A 13,622-nucleotide genomic window follows, 5' to 3' on the forward strand; every position below is an offset into this window, starting at 1 on the left:
ATTCTCCCTCCCCTAGCAGATGATGTTGTCATTCTCCCTCCCCTAGCAGATGATGTCGTCATTCTCCCTCCCCTAGCAGATGATGTCATTCTCCCTCCCCTAGCAGATGATGTCGTCATTCTCCCTCCCCTAGCAGATGATGTCGTCATTCTCCCTCCCCTAGCAGATGATGTCGTCATTCTCCCTCCCCTATCAGATGATGTCATTCTCCCTCCCCTAGCAGATGATGTCATTCTCCCTCCCATATCAGATGATGTCGTCATTCTCCCTCCCCTAGCAGATGATGTAATTCTCCCTCCCCTAGCAGATGATGTCATTCTCCCTCCCCTATCAGATGACGTCATTCTCCCTCCCCTAGCAGATGATGTCATTCTCCCTCCCCTAGCAGATGATGTCGTCATTCTCCCTCCCCTAGCAGATGATGTAATTCTCCCTCCCCTAGCAGATGATGTCATTCTCCCTCCCCTAGCAGATGATGTCGTCATTCTCCCTCCCCTAGCAGATGATGTCGTCATTCTCCCTCCCCTAGCAGATGATGTCGTCATTCTCCCTCCCCTAGCAGATGATGTTGTCATTCTCCCTCCCCTAGCAGATGATGTCGTCATTCTCCCTCCCCTAGCAGATGATGTCGTCATTCTCCCTCCCCTAGCAGATGATGTCGTCATTCTCCCTCCCCTAGCAGATGATGTCATTCTCCCTCCCCTATCAGATGATGTCATTCTCCCTCCCCTAGCAGATGATGTCATTCTCCCTCCCATATCAGATGATGTCATTCTCCCTCCCCTAGCAGATGACGTCATTCTCCCGCCCCCTAGCAGATGACGTCATTCTCCGTCAGCTAGCAGATGACGTCATTCTCCGTCCGCTAGCAGATGATGTCATTCTCCGTCCCCTAGCAGATGACGTCATTCTCCCTTCCCTAGCAGATTATGTCATTCTCCCTCCCCTAGCAGATTATGTCATTCTCCCTCCCCTAGCAGATGATGTCGTCATTCTCCCTCCCCTAGCAGATGATGTCGTCATTCTCCCTCCCCTAGCAGATGATGTCGTCATTCTCCCTCCCCTAGCAGATGATGTCGTCATTCTCCCTCCCCTAGCAGATGATGTCGTCATTCTCCCTCCCCTATCAGATGATGTCATTCTCCCTCCCCTAGCAGATGATGTCATTCTCCCTCCCATATCAGATGATGTCGTCATTCTCCCTCCCCTAGCAGATGATGTAATTCTCCCTCCCCTAGCAGATGACGTCATTCTCCCTCCCCTATCAGATGACGTCATTCTCCCTCCCCTAGCAGATGATGTCATTCTCCCTCCCCTAGCAGATGATGTCGTCATTCTCCCTCCCCTAGCAGATGATGTAATTCTCCCTCCCCTAGCAGATGATGTCATTCTCCCTCCCCTAGCAGATGATGTCGTCATTCTCCCTCCCCTAGCAGATGATGTCGTCATTCTCCCTCCCCTAGCAGATGATGTCGTCATTCTCCCTCCCCTAGCAGATGATGTCGTCATTCTCCCTCCCCTAGCAGATGATGTCGTCATTCTCCCTCCCCTAGCAGATGATGTCGTCATTCTCCCTCCCCTAGCAGATGTTGTTGTCATTCTCCCTCCCCTAGCAGATGATGTCGTCATTCTCCCTCCCCTAGCAGATGATGTCGTCATTCTCCCTCCCCTAGCAGATGATGTCGTCATTCTCCCTCCCCTAGCAGATGATGTCGTCATTCTCCCTCCCCTAGCAGATGATGTCGTCATTCTCCCTCCCCTAGCAGATGATGTTGTCATTCTCCCTCCCCTAGCAGATGATGTCGTCATTCTCCCTCCCCTAGCAGATGATGTCATTCTCCATCCCCTAGCAGATGATGTCATTCTCCATCCCCTAGCAGATGATGTCATTCTCCCTCCCCTAGCAGATGACGTCATTCTCCCTCCCCTAGCAGATGACGTCATTCTCCCTCCCCCTAGCAGATGACGTCATTCTCCGTCCGCTAGCAGATGACGTCATTCTCCGTCCGCTAGCAGATGATGTCATTCTCCGTCCCCTAGCAGATGACCTCATTCTCCCTCCCCTAGCAGATGACATCATTCTCCATCCCCTAGCAGATGATGTAATTCTCCGTCCCCTAGCAGATTATGTCATTCTCCCTCCCCTAGCAGATGATGTCGTCATTCTCCCTCCCCTAGCAGATGATGTCGTCATTCTCCCTCCCCTAGCAGATGATGTTGTCATTCTCCCTCCCCTAGCAGATGATGTCATTCTCCCTCCCCTAGCAGATGATGTCATTCTCCCTCCCCTAGCAGATGATGTCATTCTCCCTCACCTAGCAGATGATGTCATTCTCCATCCCCTAGCAGATGATGTCATTCTCCATCCCCTAGCAGATGATGTCATTCTCCCTCCCCTAGCAGATGACGTCATTCTCCCTCCCCTAGCAGATGACGTCATTCTCCGTCCGCGAGCAGATGACGTCATTCTCCGTCCGCTAGCAGATGACGTCATTCTCCGTCCGCTAGCAGATGATGTCATTCTCCGTCCCCTAGCAGATGATGTCATTCTCCGTCCCCTAGCAGATGATGTCATTCTCCCTCCCCTAGCAGATGACATCATTCTCCAATCCCTAGCAGATGATGTAATTCTCCGTCCCCTAGCAGATGACGTCATTCTCCCTCCCCTAGCAGATGACGTCATTCTCCCTCCCTAGCATATGACTTCATTCTCCCTCCCCTAGCAGATGATGTCATTCTTCGTCCCCTAGCAGATGATGTAAATCTCCGTCCCCTAGCATATGACTTCATTCTCCCTCCCCTAGCAGATGATGTAATTCTCCGTCCCCTAGCAGATGATGTAATTCTCCGTCCCCTAGCAGATGACTTCATTCTCCCTCCCCTAGCAGATGATGTCATTCTCCCTCCCCTGGCAGATGATGTAATTCTCCGTCCCCTAGCAGATGACTTCATTCTCCCTCCCCTAGCAGATGATGTAATTCTCCGTCCCCTAGCAGATGACTTCATTCTCCCTCCCCTAGCAGATGGTGTCATTCTCCCTCCCCTAGCAGATGACAACGTCATTCTCCCTCCCCTAGCAGATGATTTTGTCATTCTCCCTCCCCTAGCAGATGATGTAATTCTCTGTCCCTAGCAGATGATGTCATTCTCCCTCCCCTAGCAGATGATGTCATTCTCCCTCCCCTAGCAGATGATGTCATTCTCTGTCCCCTAGGCAGGATTAAGCATGCCTGCGTTCCCACTGACACCCAGCGTTTCTATCGATCCACCCCTCGTTTTCCGTGCACCACCTCCACATGCCCACTCCCTGTCGCTCATCCAATGTTCGGCTTGAGAACAGTTTTTTTTGCTGAAGCCCCATGCCAGCCAGGTCTCGCGCACTGCTACCAATACGTATGTGGGAACCGGTATGAATAGAATCCTTGGGCTTATTTCTGTTATATCAGAAGCAAACACAATTCTACCGCTATAACTAATGCACAATCCATTGTCAGTATTATAGATACTGTAGTTACTAGTTTAGGGGAGGAAGTGAAGCTTCAAAGAATGTGTTTATTTTATTGTAAAGTGAAATTAAAGTGCATTAATTATAATTCATCTTCATTGCATTGTACTAAAAAAGATGTGATTCACTATTGTTCTGTCTGTGTGGTCCTGAGGTGAAAACAAGCGACCAGAACCTCAGAGATCCATACTCCCTGGTGTACATTAATGCATTGCAGCTGTGAATGTGCTTTATATACAAACCAGTTAAAATCCCATCAGAATGACGGCTTCTGCAATGTACTTTCATTTTGAGCTGTGACAGTTTTTACTTTCACTTTGATCAGTGACCGTTTTTACACACTCTCCACCCAACCCCATCTTCTCCTACCTCCAATCTCTGTCTTCACAGCTCCCTCCCTCCATATCCAGCATGTTTGAAACAGATCAGTGTCCCTGCAAAAATTGCTTTCACTTTCTGTTATAACATCTATCAGGACCTGCAAAATGTCTTGACAGCCCTGAGCATAGGTGGCGGGCTATTTTTACGAAGATGGAAGTTCTATTGAAGTATACTTACCCTGCGATGAAGGTAGCAGTGAATCACCAGAAAAATGGCCGCCACACACATATGCGCACACACACACGTAAGAACCCACGGTAAAAGGATTTATGTTTTCACCAGCTGGTGGCGTAATAGGATAACACAATAAGTCATATTAAGTTTTCCAGATAAAAAAGTTAATTTATTATAAAACTGTAGAAAATTACATCTGGTTATTCTTACGCAGGAGATTCTTCAGCTGTGTGTAAGCTCTTTGTAACCATATTATATTTCCTGGAATACACAGAAAAAAATGAGAGTTTAGCCTGAATATATTCACCAACCTGTGGGCCTTATTCAGCAGCCCCTGCTTTTGTGCGAAAATGGCTGGAGCGCATATGTGCATTCTGGAAATGCAACCTCAGTCTGATTGACAGCAGGGGGGGGGGGGGGGGGGGGCTGGATGATGGTGAGGCATGTGTACTCATACATACGGTGTTTGCTAAAGTGACAGGACTTCCAGGTTTAGGTAGGGTCCTGCCCATTACTTCTAATAGCTTAATAATACCAGGAGAACCTGATGTCGCATTTAGGGCTCATTCACACATTTGCGCTGGAAACATGTGTCTCAAAACTCATGGGAATGAATGGACTCGTTGTGGATGTTTCTGAATGGGGATTAAAGCAAAAAAAATCCTGTATCTAGGCACCTTACAAACTACACTGCAAGTGGGGCACATAATGTGTAGAGGCCCCCACTTTACAATCCTTCAAAACAGACTCAAGACTTTCCTGTTTACTCAAGCATTTCCTTAATTTCCCTAAGCATTGTTCATGAATAGCTTTTCTGTACTTCATTGTTCCTGTACTGTATTACATTCATTCCATCTATTAAACGCCTTGAGTCCTATTGGAAGAAGAGTGCTATATAAATAACATTTATATTATTATTAAGAGGGGTGAGTCCAAACTCAAACCCATGGGTGGATTGGGACTCTAAATCGGCCCTGGAAAAAAATTTGACAAAAGTCTATCTCTTCTGCCTGCCAATTTCTAAGCCCTAACACACCCACATAATCAGTCTGCCACCCTCTACATCCTAATACACCCCACCACCACCCCCCCCCCCATACACACACACACACACACCACCACCACCAGAATAGACTCATAGGATAACTGCCAAGACAATTGCTTTATCAGAATGTGGTGTAGCAGGTCCGACAAAGTCTAGTTTAACCCCAAATGCAGTGGCGTAACTACTGTAAGGCAGCCCCAGCAGCCGCTTGGGGGAGCAAGGGGTAGCGAGGTCTGTGTGGGCGCCAGCACCCGCTCGACGCACTGACATGCTGCTGCCAGCAACTGCCTGCTGGCTGAGTCCCATAGGGGAGTCAGCCATGATAGTGACGACAAATCCACCACTGATTCAATTGACTGTACACAGAGCTGGCTATTGGCTACTGTGTAAGGGATGGGCGTGCTGGGGCGGCCTGGAACGCGTCTGAGCCAGGGGAAGCAGAAGTGTCTGCTGGTCTCTCTGCCTCTCTTCTGTTTCAGCTTCTCCGCTGGGGAAACACGCTGGAGAGGAGCCCAGGGACGCCACAAACTTTTTGCAGGGGGAGCAAAATTTATAGTTACGCCACTGCCCAAATGGTTGACACTGGATAAAGTTTGATGCATGAAAAGGCCGACATGGCGGCGTGGACCCCCGATTAGTGCACCTCGTCCAATTGCTCTGCTTCCACTGCGCTCAGCACACTTTACCGTTTCCAATCGGAGACCACATGGATGGAACAGTAAAACATTGATAAAATTCCCTAAAAAAAATCATGTTGACCTTTTCATGCATCAACCATACCTTGTGTCGAAAAATATGTATGTCGACAATAGGTTGTCAACCTAGACATTTTCTTTCAGGAATCCGGACACCGCTTTATCCAACGGGGATATTTGACTACATCATCCTTGTTATACAGCGAGTAATAAATGCACAACTTACCGTCTTAGGCGGCGACAACAGGAGAGTCCACAGCATTTCTTACCTGTAGAGAAAGACCAGTTCCCATTATAGCCAAGACAATTACGTAGCTGTACTCAATGTCGCTGGTTATGGCGTTCAGGGATTTATCTGCTACTTAAGGCCGTTTTAAGAGAGGACGAGGCTTGTGAGAAGCTTCCTATGGCCTGACCCCCCTCCTCTTTGCCGATGGTGCAACCAATTGTGGCACCTACTGTATAAGTCCCTATGTCACATGAGGCTAGTCGCTTGTGATGTGACATTCAATTGCCGCTGAATTTCAATACCAGCAGCGGAATTAAAACTTGTACCCATCATGGGCTGATTTCTGCCCAATTCCCTCAAAATGACTTGCAATCCTATGGGGTAGCGGGCACGTCTGTGCAAGTACGGGACGCGGGAAAGTGTGTGTCTGCTGCCGCAATGAGAACCTCACACTCAATTGGATTGACCCACAATTGTGCACTAACCCAATGCATCCAATCTCTAGTTAGCTTCGATCATTCTGGTGCAAGTAAGGAAATGTACAGAATACTCTGATTGGTTGTTACGAGTTGTTACTTTGGCCGTGTATATACACTTGAGGAGAATGTGCTATGTAATGTCAACATTAAAAAATGTAGACGCCAGAATGTTAACATGGACATTATTTGAGATATTCAATTAGGTGCAAGGTTTTGGATTTTGTGCTCCCCCAATACCCAGGGTATCCACTTGACTCTTATTATCAAACTTGCACCAATCAGATAACAGCTACATGCTGATTGGTTGTTCTTATCCAGTGCAGATTTTGATCCTGCTGGATATTCTATTTTAGTCAGTGAACCCCAAAATTTCAAATTCACCTATTGGCAGGGAGTAAATAAACTCCCAATTCCATGTGTAACCTGTCCCTTGGAATTATATCCATAAGGAGATATTGATGAAAGCTGGTGCAGAAACTGATCAGATTGTAGATGTAATGTTTCTGGTACAGCTTAGTTAAATAAAATTAGGACACTGCTATTTCAATGGACTATGCATTTCAATGGCAGTCAATCCCATTAAAATGAATTGGCTATTTAAATAATTGTTTCTAACACCGTTGGAAACACCAGCCTTCTTTCTGATCTTTTCTTTTTATTGTAGCGGATAGGACCAATCACTATTACTAAAAACTCCCACTCCTGCTTTAGCGTTTGACATGATTTTCCCCTAAATGCATAAAAATAAAAATTATGTCAATGGAATTGTAGTATGAAGTGTGGATTTTGAATTGTAGGCAATCTTAAGGGGTGCCGGACAGTTTCCCGAGAGTCGGGATCCCGACAGTTATTACCCCGACATCGGGATCCCAACAGCCAAAACCCTGACACTCGGGGTCCCGACGGCCACGGGCTATTCTCCCTCGTGGGGGTCAACGACCCCCACGAGGGAGAACAGAATAGGTGGCGAGCGCAGCGATCCCGCAGGAGGCTTTGTTGCGCTCGCCCCGCTGTCTGAGTCCGGCCAGTCGGGATCCCAACGTCGGGCTATTGACTGTCGGGATCCCGACTGTCTGGACCATACACCACACCCATCTTAAGATCCATCTAGCTGGTGTTTCTGCAGAAGGTGTACAGTGTGTCCGATGCATATATATGTGTAATGCATAAAAAGCTGTTTCTCCCTAAGGCAGGCATTCCCAACCACGGTCCTCAAGGCACACTAGTGCCGGGTTTGTAGATATCCAGGCTTGAGCACAGGTGACTTAATTAGTACCTTAGTGATTCTGATTAAACCATCTGTGCTGAAGTCTGGATATCACTAAAACCTGCACTGTTAGTGTGCCCTGAGGACGTGGTTGGGAATCAGGGATCTGTGATATAGAGGGCTTTTACCGGTTGGTGAGGGCCAAACAATCTGCCCCCCCCCCCCTTCAATAAACCGGCTATTTTGCATCATTATTTACACTTACAAGCCAGCACCAGGAGCCCAATGATGCACAGTATCACAGTACAGATCAAACCTTCTATGCTATATCTTGAATAACCTGCAAATAATAATAAAAATCATTAAATTGTTATTAGTCTTTTGCTGTTAAAACAATTTTTACCTTCTTTGTACAACCATTTCCCTGCATTGTCTTCGGGATACATAAAGATGACCGTGGTGGGAATCTCGACAGGGGGCAAGTAAGTATACTTACCCTCTTCCTGCCCCAACCCACAACCTTATCCCTCCCTTCCAGCAGTCTAACCTCCCCCCCCCCCCTGAAACAGACCCTAACCATCTCTACTGGTGCCTTACCCATACTTGCCTACTTTTGAAAAGCAAAATGAGGGAGATTTAGATGATCGCAAAATGCACTGAGAGCAGCGTCGCGCATCATTATATACATACATATATAGAGATCAGTGGACCGGCACTCTGTTTCTGCTGTCGGGGTCAATATGCTTGCCTGGGTGTCTGCTTCAGTGTAGATGTGTTCAGGTGAGCCAATGTAGATTGCTGTAGAAAGCGTCACTCCAGGGCTTGTGATCAAGTTAACATTTATTGGGTCAACGCCGTTTCGGGCCTCCTGATGACGGGCTGAGGATAAAGTCGGAGTATGGAACAAACCAGAGGACTTAGTTCTGCGCGCGCCGAAGGCGCGCGCGCTCTGCAAAAGGGGGTGTGGCCATGGGAAAAGGGGCGTGTCTTTATGTGAAGTGTACCACACCACATACCACTTATACACCACACTAGTCGGACTCCTTATTCTATCTAGTACTAGTGCCCTTACACATTGTACCACACAGTATGAGACAAAATTCAAGGACAAAGGGACAGGGAGAGTGACATCAGAGAGACAGTGGGAACACAGAGAGAGTGACAGCAGGGACACAGACAGCCACATATGTACTGTATATTGGGCATCATGGTATGTGGCATATGCTCATTATACATATGCCACACACCGTGATGCTCCATTATACATATATGCCACACACCGTGATGGCCATTATACATATGCCACACACCAATGCCCATTATAAATATGCCGCACACCATGATGCTCATTATACATATGCCGCACACCGTGATGCCCATTATAAATATGCCACACACCGTGATGCTCATTATACATATGCCACAGACCGTGAATCCCATTATACATATGCCACACACCCTGATGCCCATTATACATATGCCACACACCGTGATGGCCATTATACATATGCCACACACCGTGATGGCCATTATACATATGCCACACACCGTGATGCCCATTATACATACGCCACACACCGTGATGCCCATTATAAATATGCCGCACACCGTGATGCTCATTATACATATGCCGCATACTGTGATGCCCAATATACATATACCACACACCGTGATGGCCATTATACATATGCCACACACAGTGATGGCCATTATACATATGCCCCACACCGTGATGCCCATTATACATATGCCACACACAGAGATTCCCATTATACATATGCCACACACAGAGATTCCCATTATACATATGCCACAGACCGTGAATCCCATTATACATATATCACACACCCTGATGCCCATTATACATATGCCACACACCGTGATGGCCATTATACATATGCCACACACCGTGATGCCCATTATACATATGTCACACACCCTGATGCCCATTATACATATGTCACACACCGGTGATGCCCATTATACATATGTCACACACCCTGATGCCCATTATATATATGTCACACACCAATGCCCATTATACATATGCCACACACCGTGATGGCCATTATACATATGCCAAACACTGTGATGCCCATTATAAATATGCCACACACCGTGATGCTCCATTATACATATGCCACACACCGTGATGCCCATTACACATATGTCCCACACCGTGATGGCCATTATTCATATGCCAAACACTGTGATGCCCAATACACGTATGCCGCACACCATGATGCCCATTATACATATGCAGAACACCGTGATGCCCATTTATATATATGCCACAGACCGTGATGCCCATTATACATATGCCACACACCTTGATGCCCATTATACATATGCCACACACCGTGATGCTCTATTTTACATATGCCACACACCGTGATACCCATTATACATATGCCACACACCGTGATACCCATTATACATATGCCACACCATGATGCCCATTATATATATATGCCACACACCGTGATGGCCGTTATGCATATATGCCGCACACCGTGATGCCCATTCTAAATATGCCGCACACCGTGATGCTCATTATACATATGCCACACACCGTGATGCCCATTATAAATATGCCGCACACCGTGATGCTCATTATACATATGCCACACACCGTGATGCCCATTATACATATGCCACAGACCGTGAAGCCCATTATACATATGTCACACACCCTGCTGCCCATTATACATATGCCACACACCGTGATGCCCATTATACATATGTCACACACCCTGATGCCCATTTTACATATGCCGCACACCGTGATGCCCATTATACATATGCCACACACCGTGATGCCCATTATACATATGCCACACACCGTGATGCCCATTTTACACATGCCACACACCGTGATGCTTATTAAACATACCAAAATAGACGGCTCCGGTAGTCAACCACATGTTCTTGCCAACAGCTGCCCTACTGATTTGAGAAGTTTAGCGATATAGTGGCTTAGACCGTGCCCGCCCAAAAAGCAGAAATGACAGAATGACTATAGTAAGCTATCCCATGTTCATTATTATTTCACATAACAGTAGTCATGGGAACATGACAAACAGGTGACAAGCTGTATGAAAGCTTGTCAGTGGCACACACTGCAACCTACATACACTTACACCGCATATATATATATATATATATATATATATATATATATATATATATATATATATATATATATATATATATATATATATATATATATATATATATACATATACACATATACATACACACACACACGTATACATATATATATATATATACATATATATATATATACACACTTATACATAATATATATATATATATATACACACACACATATATATATATATATATATATATATATATATATATATATATATATATATATATATATATATATATATATATATATATATATATATATCTTTTAAGTGCCCCTTGTAGGAAGGCAGGCAGCTAGAAAATTAATGGGGCATGACGACAGGAGTAGTGGAGCATGTCTTGGGACGGAAGCCAGTCGGGGACCAGTGGTGGGGGGAGAGGTGATCGATAAGAAGCAGGCTTAGTGAGTGGGGGAGAGGAATGCAGCTTACAGTCAGAAACAGTCAGTTAACTTTAAGCTTTTACTTACTGGCTGCTGCGGCTGCTGCTCCTTACACAGCTGAGACGAGTCTGACACTCTTGTGTGCTCCCGGCTCCCGCTGCCCGACTCACTGTCTGCCAATGCCTCAGTCCACTGCCGCTGCCAGTGCCGCTTCTGCACGCTCAGGCCAGCGCTACCCACACAGCCCCGCGGTGGCCTTCCTAATTACGTCACGGCGTCGCGCATTTAGGCCCCGCCCCTACAATGACGCGTTCGCGCATGCGCATTACGTTTTTATTGGAAAGGGGACAAAAAAGCGGGAGAACCCCAGGGATTTGCGGGGGGCGGGAGAATGATTGTAAAAACGGGAGACTCCCGCTAAATGCGGGAGGGTAGGCAAGTATGGCCTTACCCCCACACCCCACCGCCTAAACCTAACCCCATGTAGAGTGATAAACAGCCCGACAATTTGCTCCCAACTGTCACGCTACAGGGTGCATTTGAAAATGACAGTTTGGGGCCAAATGGTTGGTTGTTTATCACTCTCCACTTTATCACTTTTTGAAGCTTGATACATCTGGTCCTCAATGGGAGAAAGAAGACCGGCGTAAACAGTGACATAAAGACATGATGTGATCTCAAAGCTTTGCTACTGTAAGTCCTGATTATATTGTCCTCCTTTCTTGGTCAATGTATTCTGATCTCAATCTGGGTCATATTTGAAGAAGTCTTACTCACCATAGTAGAATATCTTGTCGTGTTGTCCGCCTTTAGCCTTGTCTGTAATATAAAGCAACAGAACATATACACTACGCTGATACTACAAACTCTGTAATCGGCAGTCATCCATACGTAGAGCTATTATATTGAATGATAATGAAGTGAATGATAATAATTAAGCTTTGTTTTTGCTGATAAACCAAACGCTTAGTTTTAAAAGGCTTAGCACGCATTCTACTCTTCAGCCACAAGAGGGCACTGTGTCACGAGAGAATGTCAATTAGAACGCAGAATGCTGTTTTTGGTGCACAGCAGAAAAGTCCATCTGCAGCATCAATCTACTGCGCAGCACCAAGCTGCACTGCAGGTGGGGCAGATGTAACAATGTACAGGGAGAGGTCCCGCTCTTTTTTTTTTTTTTACCATATTAACCCAATTTGTACCCCAGACGTAATCTGTGTCTCACCTTTGGTGTTTTTGTGGACAACGGATCTTGTGGTCACACTTTTCGAAGGACCTTAAATAACAAATTTGCCAAATGATAGAGGCGGTTCTACAGCATATATGTACTTCACTTCTGCATATGCGTCTGTTATTCCCATAAAATAGACCCCTAATTTAGAGAAGGGCACTAGAGATGTTGACTTAATGCTTGTGTCGACCGAGACCCATGTCGACCTTTCTGCTTGTCAACCTAATGGTGTCGACCCAATGCTTGTTTACCTAATGACCGTATCCCTAGAAGCCTAAGGCTATATTTCCGCAGTGCTGTATGAGGGATCCGACACGGATTCTTCCCAGCATGCCCCGCAGCTTGCCGGTCACAGACACACCAGAGCATATCACCAAGAGCAGCCCTGGCACTCTGACCCTGGCACTCTGACCCTGGCACTCTGACCCTGGCAACGTAGATTTGTCAGAATAAGTTAAATTCAAACTCGTCTCTAATGAAGATATTTCCTAAGCATTCCTTTCGTCTACCACTAGGGGTGCTGTTTCACTGGGAAAAAAATATCTCAATCATTCCTCTAAACCAGTGGTTCTCAACCTCGGTCCACAGGACCCCCCAACAGTGCACGTTGTCCAGGTCACCCGGCAGGTGCACAAGTGCACTCATTATTCACTGACACATTTTACAAGATGGGAGCTAATTATTTATTTCACCTGTGATTCTGTGTGGACACCTGCACTGTCGGGGGGGGGGGGGGGGGGGGGGGGGGTCCTGAAGACCGAGGTTGAGAAACACTGCTCTAAACTGTCCCATGTCACAATGGGCAATGTTTGGATAGAGATAAAGTGGTAAGAGGTAAAGTACGGAATAATCAGCTCCTGGTGACCATGTATCAAGCTGTGCTTGCAATGTGACAGTCAGTCAGGAGCTGATTGGCTGGTACTTAGTTTCAAGACCTGGTTGATAGGTCTACAATGTACAGGTCAACATCGAGAGGTCTACATGCAATAGTGCGGCACTGTCGTAAGGTCGACGCTCGACTTGTCATTGTCAACCTACTGTTTGTCTATCTGGACACTGTCTGTCTAATAATCCCCACCATCGGTGGTATTTGGGTGGCTCATGGGACCTTAATTACATT

At 46.3% G+C, this 13,622-nt stretch overlaps 1 protein-coding gene across 2 annotated transcripts in view; it reads right to left on the reverse strand.

Moving 5' to 3' along the window:
* Window positions 1-4,217: 4,217 nt before the first annotated feature.
* The window catches only part of LOC146042106 (uncharacterized), a 99,355-nt gene continuing 89,950 nt past the window's right edge, over window positions 4,218-13,622 (reverse strand). For both annotated transcript variants that reach the window (XM_083162024.1, XM_083162025.1), the window contains exons 8-12: window positions 12,497-12,547; window positions 12,049-12,090; window positions 7,981-8,055; window positions 6,027-6,069; window positions 4,218-4,321 (exon numbers count right to left, since the gene is read on the reverse strand). In XM_083162024.1, the coding sequence (XP_083018150.1) occupies window positions 4,267-4,321; window positions 6,027-6,069; window positions 7,981-8,055; window positions 12,049-12,090; window positions 12,497-12,547 (266 nt within the window). In that variant the 3' untranslated portion in view covers window positions 4,218-4,266. The remainder of the gene's footprint in view (window positions 4,322-6,026; window positions 6,070-7,980; window positions 8,056-12,048; window positions 12,091-12,496; window positions 12,548-13,622) is intronic.

The sequence above is a fragment of the Crinia signifera genome, chromosome 19, assembly GCF_055691185.1.
Source record: "Crinia signifera chromosome 19, ASM5569118v1, whole genome shotgun sequence".
In the NCBI taxonomy this organism is placed as follows: Eukaryota; Metazoa; Chordata; class Amphibia; order Anura; family Myobatrachidae; genus Crinia; species Crinia signifera.